Here is a 20,406-nt window from a genome sequence, read left to right on the forward strand (position 1 = left end):
GAACTTGTATACTAGGTACTTGAATAGACTCAAGTCGTGGAATGGTGCTTAAGCTAGGTTCTCCATCCTCGCTCAACTCTACCACACTCCTACTATCTCCACCAAGAAAATGCTCCTTCTCATGGAACACTGCTCTCTTGGCTACAAAGACTTTGGTTCACGAGATGATAGAAATAATACTCATTAGTTTCCTTGGGTATCCCACGAATATGCATCATTCCATCCTGGATTATAATTTGTCAAGGTTGTGACTTTTGACATGGGCATGGCAGCCCTAAATCTTAACAACCTTAAGATCGAGCTTTTTCCCTTTCCATATCTCATATGGAGTAGATACCACCGACTTAGTTGGAATTCTGTTCAGAAGGTAATCTACGATCTTTAGGGTGTATCCATAGAATGAGACGGGGAGGTCGGCGAAATTTATCATTAACCGCACTATATCTAATAGTGTGCAATTCCTCCTTTCGGATACACCATTGAGCTGAGATGTATAAGAAAGTATCCACTAGGATAGAATCTCATGGTCCTTAAGGAACTAGGTGAACTCTGTACTCAAGTATTCACCTCCTCGATTTGATCGAAGATCTTAATACTCTTTCTAGTCTGATTCTCCACTTTGTTCTTATACTTCCTGAATTTCTCGAAGGCCTCGGACTTGTACTTCATCAAATACACATATCCATACCTTAAGAAATCATCAGTAAAAGTAATGAAGAAGGAGTAATCACTTATGGCATAATTGACATGGGACCACATGCATCACTATGTATGAGTTCCAACAACTCAGTGACTCTCTCTCTAGTTCAACTAAATGGAGGGTTGGTCATCTTTCCATGAAGGAAAAGCTCGCAAGTTGCATATAACTCATAATTGAATAGATATATGTATCCATCCTTTAGCAACTTTTGAATCCTTCCCTCGTAGATATGACCTAGCTTACAATGCCACAAGTATACACTATTCACCTAATCTAGTTTCCTCTTAGACACACCTACATTCATGATATGTGAAGCAGTGTCTAGCATAAACGAACCATTATGTAATGTTTCTCATGTGATGATCTTATCATCTAATAATATTGAATAATCGTTGTTCTTAAAAACTAATTGATATCCACTAACTATCAAACATGAAATGGAAATAAATTTTTTGATAATAGAAGAAACAAAATAGCAAACATCTAATGTAATAATAGCTCCACTAGGCATATGTAGGGTGACCTTGCCAACAACCACAACAGTAACTTTTGCTCCAATTCCCATCTTGAGGTCCATCTCGCCTCTCACCAATCTCCTAGGTTCTACCAGAACCTGCAACGAATTGTAGATGTGATAAGTAGTATCAGTATCCAAGACCCATGTGTTATCATAAGATTTTGATAAATGGAGATTGATTATGAATATACCTGAAGCTTCTCAAAGCTTCTATTTTGCCCTCTTTGTAAGATAATTTTTGCAGTTTCTTTTACAGTGCTTATTTTTGCCGCGGTGTAAGTATTGGCCTTTATCTTTTACTAGGTCTATCTTAGCAACCTTTGTTGTACCCGATTTGCCCTTGCTCTTGCCCTTCTTAAGAGACTTTTTTTCATTCCTTTTCTTTTTTGTCTCATCGGTATAGAGAACTGGTTTCTCTTTCTTGATGGTACTTTTTACCTCCCTCAACATATTGAGGAGTCTAGGGAGAGTCAACTCAAGCTTGTTCATATTAAAATTTATTATAAACTGTGAAAACGAATCTGGTAAGGACTGAAGTACAAGGTCTACACACAGGCCATCCTCTAGGACCATTCCTATGTTGAATCTCGGATTTTGATGATGACGTCAATTGTCATTTGTTATCTAATCCATATGTTGAGATAAGTGTGCAGGATTAACTACGATGAAAGTTAGACATGCAGCAGGAGTTGCGCCGGAGTCAAGACAATGATCACGTTGGGAGTTCGAGAGCTTGATGGAAGTCCGGATGGTCGTCGGAGGTTCTGCGGGAACAAATCCGAGAAGTCCAGGAGCTTGCCAAAAGAAGCTCATTAGAACTCGCCAAGTGGATCGTCGCAAGTCCAGGAGTTTGCCGGAAGTCTGCAGGAGCATCACCGAGGGTTCATCGGATGATCGACGGAAGTTCGCCGGAAACTTGCCTGAAGAAGCGATTGACGCACCAGAGCAAGCTGCAGAAATTGTCGTAGGATTTATCGTAGTTAGCACATTGATTAAGTTGGAAATGGGAGGTGATCCCATTAGCTTAATCTTGGGGCAATTGGGCCCCTGAAAAACCCAAAATTGGGCCGAATGGATCTACCCATTCGGACCCTGGTTGTTGTGGGAGGTGCAACCGCCCAAGCCAGGAGGTAGCACCGTCTGGGCTAAGTCTTCCAAGGAGACTGGGCGGTGCACCCGCCCCAGCCAGGAGGTAGCACCGCCTGGGCTCAGTCTCCGAGCGAGACTGGGCGGTGCAACCGCCCCCGACAGGAGGTAGCACCGCCTAAGCTCGGTCTTCAAGCTCTGGCAGGCGGTGCAACCACCCCAGTCAGGAGGTGCAACCGCCTGAGCTCGGTCTTCGAGCTTTGGCAGGTGGTGCAACCGCCCCTGACAGAGGTGGCATCGCCCAGAGGCTCAGTCTTCGAGCTCTGGCAGGCGGTGCAACCGCCCCAGTCAGGAGGTGCAACCGCCTGATCCCGAAATTCCGGGAATTGACAGTTTTGAGCTCCAAATTTGAACTGGGTCGGGGCCTATAAATACCCCACCCATTCAACACTGAAAGGTAGTCAACCAACACCGAAATCTTGATTCTTTTCTGTGATTCTTAGAGCTCAAAATTGTTGTAAAGGCCAAAAGTTCTTCTCCCTCTATTCTTCCAAGTTCTGAGTTGTAAAGAGATGAGAGAATTTATGTAAGGGTTGTCTCCTAAGAGGGTGGTTGGCCTTCGCCTATTGAAGAAAGGCCTCTAGTTGACGTCGGTGACCTCGTCGGTGGAGGAAGCCAAAAGTGGAGTAGGTCAAGATTGACCGAACCACTCAAAATCTCGGTTTGCATTTACTTTGAGCATTTTATTTTTACTACAAACCTCCTAAATAGCTACTGCCTTCTGCGCTTTTACAAACAAGTTTCAAAGTTCAGAGCTTTCCGAATCTGCGTTTAGACGTAAATCGGTTTTGTCGTGCGATCATTACAGTTCAGTTTACGTTTACGTTTTGATTTCAATCATATCTGCAAACTGCCTTCTGTGCACTTATAAAACATATCTCAAAGTTCAGTATCTTCAAAATTGACATTTAGACGTAAACCGGTTTTATCGTACGAGCGTCGCATTTCAATTTACGCATGTATTCTGGTTTTCGTCATAGCTGCAATCTGCCTGCATAGATTAACTTTAATATCATCTTGCTTAGAATCAAATTTTACACAGAAACTATTTTCATCATTCGAACGCAGTAATTAACTCTCAAACGGATTAAAATCCAAAAGAGATGGCTTACGCCAGAAACCAAGAGGGCCATTCTATTACACGTCCACCCATGTTCAATGGGACGGACTATACCTATTGGAAGACCCGAATGAGGATCTTTCTTATTTCTATGGATTTTGAACTTTGGAATCTTGTCGAAAACGGTTTTTCGAAGTCTTCTCTTCCAATGATCGATTGGAATGATTTGGAGAAGAAGGCTTTTTCTCTTAATGCAAAGGCTATGAATGCCTTATTTTGTGCACTTGATAAAAATGAGTTTACTCATGTTTCGATTTGTGAAACCGCATTTGATATTTGGCACACACTCGAAGTGACTCATGAAGGCACAAGTAGAGTGAAAGAGTCAAAAATCAATCTTTTACTACACTCTTTTGAACTTTTCCGGATGAAACCGAGTGAGACTATTGGCGACATGTTTACTCGTTTCACGGATGTCGTCAACGGTCTAAAAGGACTTGGAAAAAGTTTTTCAGATTTTGAGCTCGTAAATAAGATTCTAAGATCCCTTCCTAAAAGTTGGGATCCTAAAGTCACTGCTATTCAAGAGGCGAAAGATCTAAACAACTTCCCTCTTGAAGAACTAATTGGGTCATTAATGACCTATGAGATGACTTGCAAAGCTCATGAAGAGCAAGAAGACATCATTTCAAAGAACAGGAAGGATATGGCACTTAGAACTTCAGAAGATCACTTGAGAGAAAACTCAAGTGATGAGGACTGTGACGATGACGTAGCACTTCTAACAAGAAAATTTAAAAAATTCATTAAAAGAAATAAGTTTAAGAATGACACAAAAAACAAACTTGAACCCAAAAAGGACCAAGTCATTTGCTATAAGTGCAAAAAGCCGGGACACTACAAGAGTGATTGTCCCCAGATCAAAAAGAGAACATCAAAGAAGAAGGCGCTCAAAGCAACATGGGATGATTCGAGCGCATCCAAAGAAGAGGAGTCCAACACCGAGCAAGTTGCTCATTACGCCCTAATGGCCATCGGAGAAGAGGTAACGGATTTAATTAATGCAGATTTACCTTATCATGAATTATTAAATGCTTTCCATGAATTATTTGATGAATGTAAGATAATTAGTAGAAAATACAAATTGCTAAAAAAGGAGCATGATTGTCTTATTTGTAATTTTAATAAGTTAAAAGCTGAACATCATGATAGTTTAAGCTCATGCATAAAATGCCATGATCTAGAAACTCTCTAAAAGGAAAACTTGCTACTTAAGGACACCTTGAAGAAATTCGAGGTTGGTAGCAAATCATTGAACATGATCCTTGCAAACAAGGGTCACGTTCCAAAAAGAAGTGGAATTGGATTTGTGAGAAGTTCTCACCAAAATCCAACCACCTTCATAAAATGCCCCATCTTACATGTTCAACACCAAAACAAATGCAACTTTTGTTGCAAATTTGGACACAAGACACATTATTGTCCATTCAAGAAAATTAGTCCAAACAAATTGATTTGGGTTCCTAAAGGAACCATGATAAATTCTATGCAACATGATAGACAATGTAGATCCATTTGTGAGGCACCCAAAAGCAAATGGGTACCTAAAAATCATCCCTTCCTGTAAAAATATAAAAATTTTAGGCTGGAGCAAGAAATAATATTCTGCTCCTTGATTCTTGATATTCATGACCCAAGATCCAAAAAGGAACTGGCAATGCTCTCTAACCTAAATAACAGATGGAGATTATAAAATCACAAATGCGATTTAGATACAACCTTATTTGACTTTTCAGAATTAGAAACGTATGATTCCCAAATTCACATATCCTCTGGATTTTCGAACCCATCAATTTCATCCGTTCATAACCTTCGAATACAACTCTGTATCATGAAGTAACTAAGTCTGTTATGAACTTGCAAGGCTTACCAACTTGAACAATCTATCACAAACATGTGTACGACATTGAGAGTATGCACGTTAAAAGATCTAGCTTGATCGTGCAAAAGTCCTTGCCTTAAAAATGAAAACTCTTACGTAATTACGTAAGTAAAGTTGATTGCTCTGAATGAAAATTCTTCTCAAGACAAAAAGCTCTCAGATCAGATCACACTGATCAGAACAAGTGCTCACCGCCTGCAGGCGGTGGCACCGCCCCAGCTGGAGGTAGCACCACCAGCTATCACATGCTACAAGCGGTTGCACCGCTCTAGCCAGAGGTGCAACCGCCTGCAACTCTGCCCCTTTTTAACCCAAGCTAGGGCCGGCGGTGAAACCGACCCCAACTCACTCCCTTCCCTCCTCTACTCTTCCAAGCATCCTCCATCCCCATTTCTCCCCTCTAAGCATCCCAAATACCCCTCATTTCGAAGTAAAGCATCATCAATCCTTCCATCTCTTGAAGATCTCACTAAGGTACTCTCTAAGAAGCCCTTAAAACTCTATTTTTCCTTTTTTTTTCTTGCTCATCATTATTCTTCTAAACAGCAGTAGTTATGGGATCTAGAAGATCCTCAAGGGACAAAGGAAAGAGGAGATTAGTAGAAGATTTTGACCTCACCCTTTTCGATTCAAAATACCATGCTGAAAAATTTTCCTCTTTCTAACTTAGGAGTATCAATAAGGGAAAATACGTAGATTTGAATGAACTAAGAGACTTAGAGACAATCCAATGGTTTGCAAACTTAGATCTTCTTCCAATTCTGCAAATTAACGAACCCATCTATCCAAGACTTGTTAGATTGTTTTACAGCAACATACAAATAGATGAAGAAGAAAGAATGTCCACCTATCTTTTAGGACAACACATCTCAATTACGGATAGATTCATTTGCGACATGATAGGCATTCCCATGAAAAGTAGAGGACTTTACTTTAGAGGATCATGGGATGATGAAACTGTTGGAACAACATATATTGAAGCCTTAGGAACAATTTTTGCCAATCCTAACTTAGCATTTGTTCCTAAAAGTTGTGAACATCTACTGCCTCTAAATACTAAGGTACTTCATCATATCCTAACTAGCATCATTCTCCCTAAACAATACCATCATGATGAAGTAAGTCAGTTAGAATTAGGAACTATATACTTGATCATGAAAGGACATGGCATCTGTCTTGGTTATCTTATCCAACAAAATATGTTAGAACTATCTAAGAAAGACATGATGCTTCCTTATGGTGGAATAATCACTAGAATAATGAAAGCCTACGACATTCTAATACCACCGGAAGAAGAAGTAATAAAGGTAGATAGATTTAGCATAATAAATAAAAATCTACTTCACCGATTAAGATGTGTTTATAGAAATGGTAACTGGGTTAGAATGCCTAGAAGAACCGATCACCCTCAACCTGAACCAGAACCAGAAACACCAGTCTTTAGGAGCACTCAATCTCCTCCGATCTGTTCCTTTGAGGAAACACATCCATTGGACCAAACTCATACATCATCTGTCGAAGATATTGGGATTCGGATGGACCGATTCGAACAAAGACAAGAACGGCTTGAACAACAACAAGATTAAATCCTATCTGAGCTGCAGCAAATTCATCGTCAATTTGATTCCTTGTTTAGGCACTTTAATTTTCCACCTCATGAATGAGCTTGTATGAACACAATCATCTGTTGTTAATGTAAACTCCTTATGTTACTCACCATGATGTGCTTTGCCTTGACTCTTGATATGTTTACCCGATATATTTTGAGCATATGTAGAGTTGTAAACATCTATCGTGGTAAATATATGCCTAGTGCCTTGTGGTAAATGTAAACTAAATGGTTATCTCAGATTTTATATTGAAGCTAAAAGTTTTGAAAACCTTGTGCTTTGATTTCCATGATAAATATAGTTTGAAAAAGTGATATACCAATACAGTTGATAAGTCATTTTCATTGATACTAAACATCAACTAGCTGACATTTTTACAAAACCTCTAAGTGAAGAACAATTTGATTTCATAAGAAGAGAATTAGGAATGTTGATGTGTCCGAATAGATAAACTAGTTAAAATTATTTTCTCGGACTTTATTAAATGATCAAATCACTTGATTGCCATTACATAACATATGTTGAAATGTTTTCATGATTGTATTTGAAAATCGATAGCATAGTCCTGTCCGAATGCATGAAAGAGTTCATCTCATTTTCAGATTCGCTTAACAGTTGGAATGCTAAAAAGCAAATTTTCTCATACACTCTTATGAAAAATATTTTTTTTTCTGAATTGGATTTGATGAAATGCAAAAAGTAAACTCTGTCCGAATGCATGATAGTATTTTTACTTGCAAAAAGCTGTTTCGAACACATATCTTGACTCAAAGTAAACTCACAAATAGCTGGAATCACAAATGGCCTTCCTCCTTCATACACAAAGGATTACAACAAAAAAAGGAAGAAGTATTCAAAGCAATCTACGCATCTTGCCTTTCTTTATATACTTGATAACTTGCTTATATTGTTTTCCTGGTATCATAACTACCATGCTTTTTGTTGATGACAAAGGGGGAGAAATATATGAATTGATGCTATAAACACTGATGCTATGATTATGCCATGCTTGCATCACCAAGAGATATATGAACAGATGCTATAATTTGCATTATGCCTTGAGCTGATATCTTACCATATGAAGAAATGCAACACTTGCTAAAATATTTGAAATGTGTACATCATGTAATGATATCAAAATCTTACTTTACAACTTTACATGTTGATATCTTACAATATGATGAATTGCTACAATTACCATCATTCAAAATTGTTATGAAAATGAATGTCAAGCCTTGACATCATCTTCAGAGAGATACATCATGATGGGAATCATGATGAGAGTATTGATAAGTTCAAATGACCTTAACTTATCAATATGTCTCTTGAATTCAAAGGCTTTGAGTTCAAGAAAGACTTATCTCAATTATGGCATATAGACAGGGGGAGTTAAGGTTAACTCCATTATCAATTGATTGTCATCATCAAAAAGGGAGAGATTGTTGAATCTCGGATTTTGATGATGACGTCAATTGTCATTTGTTATCTAATTCATATGTTGAGATAAGTGTGCAGGATTAACTACGATGAAAGTTAGACATGCAGCAGGAGTTGCGCCGGAGTCAAGACAATGATCACGTTGGGAGTTCGAGAGCTTGACGGAAGTCCGGACAGTCGTCGGAGGTTCTGCGGGAACAAATCCGAGAAGTCCAAGAGCTTGCCAAAAGAAGCTCGTTAGAACTCGCCAAGTGGATCGTCGCAAGTCCAGGAGTTTGCCGGAAGTCCGTAGGAGCATCACCGAGGGTTCATCGGATGATCGACGGAAGTTCGCCGGAAACTTGCCGGAAGAAGCGATTGACGCACCGGAGCAAGCTGCAGAAATTGTCTTAGGATTTATCGTAGTTAGCACATTGATTAAGTTAGAAATGGGAGGTGATCCCATTAGCTTAATCTTGGGGCAATTGGGCCCCTGAAAAACCCAAAATTGGGTCGAATGGATCTACCCATTCTGACCCTGGTTGTTGTGGGAGGTGCAACCGCCCAAGCCAGGAGGTAGCACCGCTTGGGCTAAGTCTTCCAGGGAGACTGGGCGGTGCAACTGCCCCAGCCAGGAGGTAGCACCGCCTGGGCTCAGTCTCCGAGCGAGACTGGGCGGTGCAACTGCCCCTGACAAGAGGTAGCACCGCTTGAGCTCGGTCTTTGAGCTTTGGCAGGCGGTGCAACCGCCCTAGTCAGGAGGTGCAACCGCCTGAGCTCGGTCTTCGAGCTCTGGCAAGCGGTGCAACCGCCCCTGACAGAGGTGGCACCGCCCAGAGGCTCAGTCTTCGAGCTCTGCCAGGCGGTGCAACCGCCCCAGTCAGGAGGTGCAACCGCCTGATCCCGGAATTCCGGGAATTGACAGTTTTGAGCTCCAAATTTGAATTGGGTCGGGGCCTATAAATACCCCACCCATTTAGCACTGAAAGGTAGTCAACCAACACCGAAATCTTGATTCTTTTCTGTGATTCTTAGAGCTCAAAATTATTGTAAAGGCCAAAAGTTCTTCTCCCTCTGTTCTTCCAAGTTCTGAGTTGTAAAGAGAGGAGAGAATTTCTGTAAGGGTTGTCTCCTAAGCCCGTCAAAAGGAGTGAAACTGTAAGAGGGTGGTTGGCCTTCGCCTATTGAAGAAAGGCCTCTAGTTGACGTCGGTGACCTCGTCGGTGGAGGAAGCCAAAAGTGGAGTAGGTCAAGATTGACCGAACCACTCTAAATCTTGGTTTGCATTTACTTTGAGCATTTTATTTTTACTGCAAACATCCTAAATAGCTACTGCCTTCTGCGCTTTTACGAACAAGTTTCAAAGTTCAGAGCTTTCCGAATCTGCGTTTAGACGTAAATCGGTTTTGTCGTGCGATCATTACAGTTCAGTTTACGTTTACGTTTTGATTTCAATCATATCTGCAAACTACCTTCTGTGCACTTATAAAACATATCTCAAAGTTCAGTATCTTCAAAATTGACATTTAGACGTAAACCGGTTTTATCGTACAAGCGTCGCATTTCAGTTTACGCATGTATTCTGGTTTTCGTCATAGCTGCAATCTGCCTACATAGATTAACTTTAATATCATCTTGCTTAGAATTGGATTTTACACAGAAACTATTTTCATCATTCGAACGCAGTTTCGTTTTAATCGTAGAAAGTTTTCCGCTGCACTAATTCACCCCCCCCCCCCCCTCTTAGTGCTCTCGATCCTAACATCCTAGACCTGTGAGTTTCTTTATCCACTCAATTATCTTTAGGACATGGTTCTGAACTAGTGTCCTCTTAGTCATCCTGGCATGGAAGAGACACTTGAATATCTTATATCGCTGAGTCATTTCCTATTCCTCAAATAATTTACAAAGATGTAGGAGAATAGATCTGGTATCCATGTTTTCATGATATCTTTGTAACTCAAGACTCATAGAGCCTAACATATAACACTAAGCAAGAGTGGAATCATTTATGTACTTCATAGAGTGAACGATCTCATCATCGCTTATCTCTTCCTCGAGCATAGGCATCATTGTATAAAGGACATATGCGATTTTCTTCGTCGTGAGAAATATTCTCAGGTTGCGGAGCCAATCGGTATAATTTGGACCAGTGAGGCAATTGACATCAAGTATGCCATATAAGGGATTTGAATACAATATATTTTGAAAATAAATATGTAGCATAAATAAATAACATGCAGATTTTATAAAAAAATAAACAAATAAAGATAAGGACATCTATCTTAATCTACTCTTATTATTTTCTAGCGAATCACATAACTCCCTCTGGTATGTGAATTAGAGACCCCCAACAGATCTCTAGTGGGGATCGGGATCCAATGGCATCTTAACGTAACCTCGAATAACTCAACCAATTATGCTAAGCCCGTAAAGGTATGCAACTCTTGTCAATCACAACTTCTTTTGATTCCCGTCCTATTTGGCCTTTGAACCATCATGGCCTCGAGTGACTCGACCAACTATGGTGTTCGGTTACGTCATCACCGTCGTTACAAGATGAGTCTAATTCGACAATATACCCTCAAGTGACTCGACCAAGCATACCATGTCCTTAGGTCACCGGTGACATCTTTATGTCGTAGGCAAGATAGCGAATCGGGAAATATATAAGCATCGAGTGACCAACCAACTCAACCTCTATTGAGAATTGGTCCCTACCTATAACGATGGAAGATCACGTAGGTCAATCTAATTACCTCACGTTTACCAACTTAATATTATAAAGAGAGGAGATTTTTTATTTGGTCTCCTAGTATGACATGCTATACACATACATATTTAACATATATCTACATCGTATGCAAATATATATATAAATATCTAGTAGGTGTAGAAGTAATCACACATCACATAAGTAATCATACTAAATGATCATAGACCACACCCTAAAGAGATCAAGCCTGAGGTAGTAGGCCTAATCACTCACATCAAGATCTATGTGTGTAGCAGTGCATCTCCATGCCCTGTGATCATCCATCTCATCCTCATTGGTTTCGTCGACATCTCGACGCATCTCCATACGTCGAGATCATATATCTCGGTCTTGTGAGTCCCACTTTCACTTCCATGCTCCTGCTGTGCCTCTTCATGTAATTACAACTTAATCATAGGCACGTAGGCCCGACAATAAACAAGAAATAAATTAGAGGCTCACAGGCCCCAATAATAATAATAATAATAATAATAATAATAATATGTACATACACATCACACGGTCCATGATCCCTAGCTTATGGGCTTTTAGTTCATTCCTATTTATAGAGGCTCTTAGTTAACCCTAATGGATCTTGCCCTCTTAAGTACTGGATCACCATCCAATTACCCAAACCTTTTAGATTAGTGGGTCTCTACCTAATAATATCTTATTACCTTTTATTGGATTACATCCATAGGATCCAATAATTCAGGGACACAAAAGATATCTAATAAGATAGGAGCTCCAGTCGATATCATATATCCGAACATCTACTCATCGTAACACCTACTATATGTGTGTGACCCTTTAGGCCCAATATCGAGTTGGCCATGAGTTATAAGTGTTAGAACTTATTCTGGCTCATTGAATTATTATCTCCATAATAATTCATTCGACTCATCGACTCCTTCTGGCTTATTGATTTTTTATTGGATCACATCCATATGATCCAAAAATTTAGGGGCATATTGGATATCTAATAAGATAGGAGCTCCAACTGATATCTCATATCCGAATATTTATTCATCGCAACACCTACCATATGTGTGTGACCCTTTAGGCCTAATATCAAGTTAGCCGTGAGTCATAACTATCAGAACTCCTTCTCGCTAATTGAATTATTATCTCCATAATAATTCACTCGACTCATCGACTGTGAACGTACTAGGCCACTACGCCGCAGTCCCCAGATGATATAGGAGAATCCAATCCTTTGGACCTATCTGTCCTCAGTTACCATGTACCTATAGTCTCTCAACCATCTAATATCCCAAAGACCATATATCGAGTATGGTACTATCAGGCCCATACGGTTTCTTCTCGAGTCTTGCTCTAATAGGATTCTCCCGGGGAGCTCTTTCTCTCTCAATCCGAATGACCTTGGCCAATGATTTATCTGAGCAAGAACATAGAATATTTCTCTAATGATACTAAGAGCGGATGATCCTCTATCGACACTAAATAACCCTTATAAGTTTGGCTGCCACTCCCAATAACCAATTGTACTAGATTTGAAATTTTCAAACCTATAAGTCTGGTATCAAAGAATGAAATTCTCATACAGGAATCTTTGGTGTCTTAAGTCTAATGACCATATACACTATTGGGACTATAGAATCATTGTATGATAATAAGGCATCATCAATCATCCAGTATTCTGTGAGCAGATGAATTAGTTAACTCATTCTCCAATGAGCACCTGTATTGTATCCTAGTATCCCTACACAAGTAGCTATGAGACCAGCTGACTCCATCATATGGACAAGTATATAATGCACCAGTTTATCTGGTTATCTCGATATCCTTCTCGAGTAACCTATGACCGAGATTATTTAGGGTCTGTGTTTAAAGGTGAATTAGTCTCATTATCGTAATCCTATCATGATCAAATTCCCATTGTACAAATACATAGAGATCACAATGTATATATGCAATAAGCAATATAAAGTAAGAAATTACCATAATAATAATAGTGAAAAAGATTGTGTGTAATGTCACACATGTCATCACTCACGTGAATGACTTGTAGGGTACCAATGACTAGCACTTAGGCCTTTCGTGTCCAAACCACCTATATGTGTGGTTCAAGTTGCACACCTCAATCTCTTGTGTATCTCATGTGATTGATACACCCTAGACTATGTAAGTCAACACACTTTAATGCGCTACTAGATCTGGTGCATCTAACTTCCTTGAACATTTGATGGCTATACATGAGCAGTTAGAGTTAACACACCTAAATGCTCTTGTGCATCTCATTTGTCTAAGACCCCTCATGTAAGCAATTAACTCTACACGCCATAATGCCCTCATATATCTCTTGCATTTGACGCCCACTGCATAGTTAGCTTGTGTCACCTGTCACAACACCCTTACTTGTCTTATGCATCAAACAACCCCATACACAAGCAGTTCAAGTCCACATGCAATGATACCCTCATATGTCTTATATGTTTGAAACCATTGTAGAGGTAGTTCACCTTGGCATCCCAAGATACTCTTGTATGTCTTATATGTTTAACACTTCCTTTACAAGTGGTCCAAGTCCACACATCATGACACCCTCAAATATTTTACATGTCCGATAGCTACTAATAGATTCTTAAAGTCAACATGCCTCAACACTAACATGCCTCTCATGCATTCGACACCGATTAACACTTCCATGTCTAATGCGTCTACACATGTTACATGGGTGGTTGAAGTTAACTCGCTCTCACATCCTTGTGCATCTAACATCCTCTCATATGTTTGACAATCCTATACGAGTGGTTCAAGTTGGAATGCCTGAATTTTGAAGCATCTCACCCATCCAACAAACCTAATGCAGGTAGTTAATGTCAACAAGCCTCAATTCCCTCACACATTTCAAGAGTTTGACACTCTTATATGGCCAACCAAAGCGTTGTCTCCTCATTCCATAAAATGCATCCATTTGAGACTAAAAAAAATATATATGTCTCATTTAATTGTTTTCTAAAATAGACAACAATAATTATGGTATTAGAGATGAATATTGTGCTATGGAATAGGACGTTTTCTTCTAATTTTGTATCAAAATGATTGCACACCTCTTATGATTTATCACATGGGTTAATCATTTGACTATTTGATCGCTGCTGTCAGACATATTTCATTCACAATTAAGTTCTAATATTAGACAACCTCATAATATAGACTTTGCTACATTGATATCTATGTAATATTGCTTTTATCATGAATAAACCACAGTATAATAAATAATTTTTTCCTTCTAATACTAATTCAATAATTAAGATGAAATTCATGAGCATTCCCATCCTCTAAGTTAATAAAGTTTGATAGAAAATATTTTGGTAACCAATCACCATCCACCAACTAATCATTCTAAAAGCGCTAACATTGAAGAAAAAAAGTTGAATCACACACTAAGAAATAACATGGTGGGTGGTTATAGTTTATCGATTTCTATGGATAATAATCCATGAGAAGTCATTTGGACTAGCCCTATAGACTTCCGTGGCCAACAGTTCATGGAGGTTGTTCGGGCCTGTTTATCTCTCTATCGGCCCCCATGGACAATAGTTCATAGGAGCTCGTTTGAACATATCACCCCTACAGACAAAACAAGAGAGATATTGGGGCTATTATGGAGGATCTCCTTAGTTGGTCAGGTATAAAAGCCGACCCCTAGTGTAAGCCCAGGAGTCAGACCTCTTTCCAAAAACCTCTCATACCCTATGTAATTTTTGGAACTCACTTATGCGTTGGAGGAGTCGGGTCAGAAAATTCCTCCTGACGCTAACCTTTGCGCAATAACCCACCAAAAAGCCCACCTCGGCCTGACCTCAAGACCACCTCGGATAGGTCAAGGTTATGCGAAGACCACCTTAGTCACGCTAGGACTGCCACAAGGGTTCCTCGGATATCTCTACGCCTTTGGGACAAGACCAAGCTGAGCTGACTCGACCGTCGATGATGCATCTCCTCAATAATTTGGCACTAGAAGGAGGGTATTGAATATCGTAGGAATGCCCGCCTATGTGTTGGAAAATCTAGGGGCAATGTCACATGCGCACCGAAAGAATATTAAAAACAAAATCTCTAATTTCTCAAAAGATGTGTTCATTGTCGATGCATAAAAATTGAGAAACTTAAAACATTGTATATGAAAGATTGTATTACATAGAGAGATCGTATATCTTTAAATCCTTGAATCCTTAACAATTTGACACTAGAAGGAGGACCTTGAATATAGTAAGAATATCCGCCCATGAACCCTTTACACAAATGGGAAGCTACTTTAATAGTGCAAAGATTGAGTGCTCCAATGAAGAAACTCTACCCCCACTCTATAGCACCTTTACACAAATGGGCAGCTACCCTCCTTTCCCCAGCTGGATGCAACCACCTCCACTCAGACACAAGGGTATTACTGGCCTCTATTCAATGACTTAGAACTCTCACCTCCGAGGATGAATATGAGGCACTTGGTTGTCCCTGCAAAGGTATTATTGAACCTCATGAACCAAGTGTAGGCACTCATAAGTATAATGCAGGCAATCGCTCCGCTCTTGTCCCAACTAAGTCAACAGACTATCTTGTCATTGCAACCACGATTGATATCTCAACCACCGTTAGCACCCGCACCTATCGGGGTCATAGATGCCCTACAAACCGATGACATGGCATCGATGCGCGGCGGTGCGCCTATCTGGTATGCGTGAAGCTCTTCTGCCAACCCTACAGCTCCAAGTATGTTACGTTTCATGGACTCTACGATGTGGCATTTGTGATAAAGATGATCACCCGAGCCCCACTGCCCAACACCTTGAACGAGTTCTCTGATTTGGTGAGGACCATCTTCGGCCAGATTTATGATCTCAAATATATATCTCGATTTTGTGGAGGACTGCATCGGGGAGAGATTGGTTTGGTGGGACTATCAAGGTTATTGAACTTTGAACCCGTAGGGATCCGTCACCAAGCAGCATATGACAGTCTACTAATTGGGGCACTCTTCAACGAAATGAAGCAACGAAGGCATAACGTAGAGGACGACAAATCTGCATCGGTCCTCTATGGTATAGAGAATAGATGCGTCGAGAACAGGAGGACTCGAAGGATTGACCGCAGAGGTTGGCCTTACGCAAGACGGCAGCAACACCGCTTGGCTGCCATGGGGTTGGCGGTTTAATTTAGTACATGTACGAACTGCATGTACGAAAAGATTGTGCTCAGCAGCACGTACTACTGCTGCGGCCACCAGAAGTCGATGAGACGGCAACGATGCATACGCACCGGTGCTCGTACGCATCCGATGGATGATTACAACGAATCTTAATATGTCATCCTGAGTGTCAAGAAAATGTCCCTCGGAATGGACGATGGAGTCCACTTGACATTTTCTGATAGAGATCTGCAGCAATTTTCATTTGCATCCGTGCCAAATCGAAGACTTAATCCACGACAAGACTCGTTCTTTTACGGTATTCAGAAAATTAAAATGAAATTGATATTCTTTCTTTAGATACTAAACGTGTGCAGTTGATGATCTTTTTTTGTGTTCATTATTTACTGAGAAAAATAAGAAAAAGTTCCTCTCTGTTTTGACTGCCTATCTGCTTGACACTTGAGCTATTTCCCCACAGATACAAGCTAGTGAATCCTATGGTTCATGATTTATGTAACAAAACTTTCATACCGATTAAAACTTTCTACAAAATTTGAAAAATCATATGGTTTTTCTGCTACCATATGATCAAGGTTTATCAGGAAGTTTGAATCATGAGGATCTTACCCAAGTTTGAATCATTTTGAAAAATCATGAGGAGCTTCTCTCATCGGAAAGAGTAAATGCAAGTAACTTGCCCAAATTAAATAGACATGAATCTTTATAGACGCAACAAGTATTAAGAGTTGTATGATACAGAAACATATTTCTCAACTGTAATAGGTCAAACAAATGTGTTTTTTTGAACATATTTGACAGAATTAGGTACTACAATTGCATTTTAATTCCATAGGCTGTTCGTGTACCTGTTGCAAATACGTACAAAAAAATATGTCATGTATCCTTGATCGTTCTTGTAGGCAACTTTGTTGCATGCTTCACCTCGATGAAGATTGCCCTGAGCAGTAGACCTGTAGGGCTCGTTGGTGCGTCGTCGAGTACTGTTTGTTTCCCATGCTTGCATACATCGGATACGTACGAGCACCGGTGCGCATGCATCGTCGTCGTCTCATCGACTTCTGGTGGCCGCAGCAGTAGTACGTGCTGCTGAGCACAGTCTTTTAGTACATGCAGATCGTACATGTACTAAATTAAACCGCCAACCCCATGGCAGCCAAGCGGTGTTGCTGCCGTCTTGCGTAAGGCCAACCTCTGCGGTCAATCCTTCGAGTCCTCCTGTTCTCGACGCATCTATTCTCTATACCATAGAGGACCGATGCAGATCTGTCGTCCTCTACGTTATGCCTTCGTTGCTTCATTTCGTTGAAGAGTGCCCCAATTAGTAGACTGTCATATGCTGCTTGGTGACGGATCCCTACGGGTTCAAAGTTCAATAACCTTGATAGTCCCACCAAACCAATCTCTCCCCGACGCAGTCCTCCACAAAATCGAGATATATATTTGAGATCATAAATCTGGCCGAAGATGGTCCTCACCAAATCAGAGAACTCGTTCAAGGTGTTGGGCAGTGGGGCTCGGGTGATCATCTTTATCACGAATGCCACGTCGTAGAGTCCATGAAACGTAACATACTTGGAGCTGTAGGGTTGGCAGAAGAGCTTCACGCATACCAGATAGGCGCACCGCCGCGCGTCGATGCCGTGTCGTCGGTATTGCTGGAAGTCGTGCCCGCTCTGTGTCAACAACTCGATGGAGTCGGGAGAGGAAGCATCCACATCGGGATCGAAATCCGAAAAATTGAACTGCCAACAGCACCCCGGCCATGGGGTGTTGCCGCCTTCGTCGAACAAGGCGACGCCCAGCTGGATCAGGTGCATGTTATCCACGTTGTGCTTCACGTCATTGTATCTTTCTTCTTCGGTGGCATCGCGAGGGGTGTCGCGAATGAACCCCGGGAACTCCGTATCGATTGCCACTATCGGGTAGGAGCCACGGAGACTGAGGATGAGCTCCAAGTGCTCCACAAGGTTTGCCTTCCCCACGTTGATGGCCATGGCAAGCTGCACCACTCTCTCTGTCGCTGTCGCTTTCTCTTTCTCTTTTGCTTTCGCGCTCTCTCTTCACTAGCAGTAAGTAGTGTATGTACTTTGGGGTCACCCTCTTTGGTGTTTATATAGACGATTTCCCGACGCATAACACAGATTTCTAACATTATTCATTGTATTCAGACGATGTTATAATTATTACTTTTTCTATTCATTTTGTATTGCCTACATTGGACGGCCGCAGAGGACGACCGGCCGGTCGCGGGTGAAGCAGAGGAAGAACCAGGCGGCGGTGAGGGCGATGAAGGCGAACAGGGAGGCAGGGTGCCAGAGGAGGGAGACGGCGAGGACGGAGAGGCAGAGGAGGGTGTAGTTGGTGCGGAAGTAGGCTATGTTATGGCGGAGGCGGAAGCAAGCGTCGCCGGCGCTGGCGGGGAGAGCGAGGGCGGTGACGTCGAGAAGCTGCAGCCACGGGCGCTGGGCGGAGATCAGGGCCCTGCCGTGCTCCTTAAAGCTGGAGACCAGGTCGGCGGCACAGGTGGCGGGAGAGGACGCGTTAGGCGGCGCGGGGGGCGGAGAAGGGCGAGCCTCCGAGACGGAAGGCCGCGATGGGGTGACGGTGGCTGGATCGGCGTAGGCGGAGATGGGAACGTTGGCGGGCGGCGATGTATTGTGCATCTCGGCAGCTCCTCTAACCACGGATTCCTTCTTCTGCCACCACGGTGGCGGGAGAGAGAGGGGAGATGCAGGAAGAACCCAGAGAGAGTGGTAGATGACAAATAAGCGGCCAAATAGGCAACGTGTGGTAAACGCATTCTCGCCCGATTTGGTCGAGTCACCCCGAAAAGTTGGCCAGCTGATATGGTGTCTCTCATGCGTTAGTCGAGAAAATGCTGCTGGCATTCGGTCCCGAGGATTTTACTTTCTCAGTTGTTTTTACCAAAATTGCATGTAGTCAGTTGTTTCTGTTTTTACACCTTCCAATTTAATTATTTATAAAAAGCCATTGATTGTCTCTTTTTTTTTTTTACTTAAGAGCCCCTATTTTCATTTGACATCCATTAAATTTGATAGGGGTAAAAATGGCGATGTGACACGCCATGGCAGCAACCCCCTGAGCGACACATTGCCCGAGGCTCTCCATACCCTGCAGCAGCTCGGCCTCCCACGCAGCCCCAGTGGCAATGTCAGACGCCAACATCAAACCTCCTCTATAAATACCCCTGAGTCCTAAGCAAAGGGAGAGGAACTCACTCAAACACAAAACACTCAGAGGCTCTTCTTCTGCCTCATCCACAATCCCCTCCACATCTTTCTCTAACTTGATCGTCGGAGGGGTCGGGCCGAGCTCCCGGCCCGACCTGTGTGCAGGTGCGAGACGGTGTCGCCTCTTCCCGAAGCTGCGGCGGAGCTGCCTCCCGACCCGAGCCGCCGACCCGAACCGCCGACCCGAACTGCCGAACCGACCTCCCGACCCGAACCAGCGAGCTCGGCCGCCGAGAGACCTCGAAGAGCGCCCCCACGGAGATCACCGCCTTCCGGACCCGAACCAAGCCGCGACGGCCCCGAGGCCACGGCTAAAAAAGTTACTTACCGTAACAAAATTGATTCATGTCTCATGAGTTAGTAACCCTATTTATTAGCAATTCAAATCAATAATCTCCAATTTCTTAATAGGAATCATTCGTTCATGTAAGTGGTTTAAGTCGGTAAACCCTAATACCTTATGTATTTCATAATTTCAAAACTATCTAGTTAGGCGATTTCGTGATGTTAAGACCTCATGTGTCTTATGTTTTCGATAATTTTTAGATGATTAGTTCAAGTCAACAAACTTAAATACCCTCATGTGCCTTATTATCATATGCCCTCGGATATCTTATACCCCTTATGTGACTAGCTCAAGTTGACATGTCTTGACCCTCATATGACTCATGTGTCCAATATACCCGATGAGAGTCATTAAACTCGTCAAATTTCACTATTCTCGTGTGTCTCATATGATCAACAAAACCAAAATGAGTGATTCAAATTAGTATACTTCTGATGCTCTCATGCCTCTCATACATTCAAAACTCCCTATAAATGTTATTCAAGTC

The 20,406-nt window shown here is 41.6% G+C and overlaps 2 protein-coding genes across 2 annotated transcripts; both read right to left on the minus strand.

Annotated features, from left to right (window-relative positions):
- Positions 1 to 274: 274 nt before the first annotated feature.
- Positions 275 to 18,316, minus strand: LOC135629184 (probable CCR4-associated factor 1 homolog 11). The gene is made up of 4 exons (XM_065136374.1): positions 17,798 to 18,316; positions 1,224 to 1,313; positions 568 to 663; positions 275 to 484 (listed from the first exon to the last, which is right to left on the minus strand). Exons 1-4 carry the CDS (start codon positions 18,314 to 18,316, stop codon positions 275 to 277), a joined length of 915 nt encoding a protein of 304 aa, XP_064992446.1.
- Positions 18,317 to 18,532: 216 nt separating this feature from the next.
- On the minus strand, positions 18,533 to 18,985 carry LOC135629185 (PRA1 family protein E-like). Its single transcript, XM_065136375.1, has one exon. It carries the CDS (start codon positions 18,983 to 18,985, stop codon positions 18,533 to 18,535), a length of 453 nt encoding a protein of 150 aa, XP_064992447.1.
- Between the last annotated feature and the right edge of the window lie 1,421 nt (positions 18,986 to 20,406).

This window comes from Musa acuminata, chromosome BXJ3-1, assembly GCF_036884655.1.
Source record: "Musa acuminata AAA Group cultivar baxijiao chromosome BXJ3-1, Cavendish_Baxijiao_AAA, whole genome shotgun sequence".
Taxonomy (NCBI): Eukaryota; Viridiplantae; Streptophyta; class Magnoliopsida; order Zingiberales; family Musaceae; genus Musa; species Musa acuminata.

Coding starts and splice junctions, on each gene's coding strand:
- LOC135629184 (XM_065136374.1), bottom strand. CDS start 18,316: ATGGCCATCAACGTGGGGAAGGCAAACCTTGTGGAGCACTTGGAGCTC. Junction 664..1,223: donor CTGTTGTGGTTGTTGGCAAG/GTCACCCTACAT, acceptor TATTTGATGAAG/TACAAGTCCGAGGCCTTCGA. Junction 485..567: donor TCTTCGATCAAATCGAGGAG/GTGAATACTTGA, acceptor TATACATCTCAG/CTCAATGGTGTATCCGAAAG.
- LOC135629185 (XM_065136375.1), bottom strand. CDS start 18,985: ATGCACAATACATCGCCGCCCGCCAACGTTCCCATCTCCGCCTACGCC.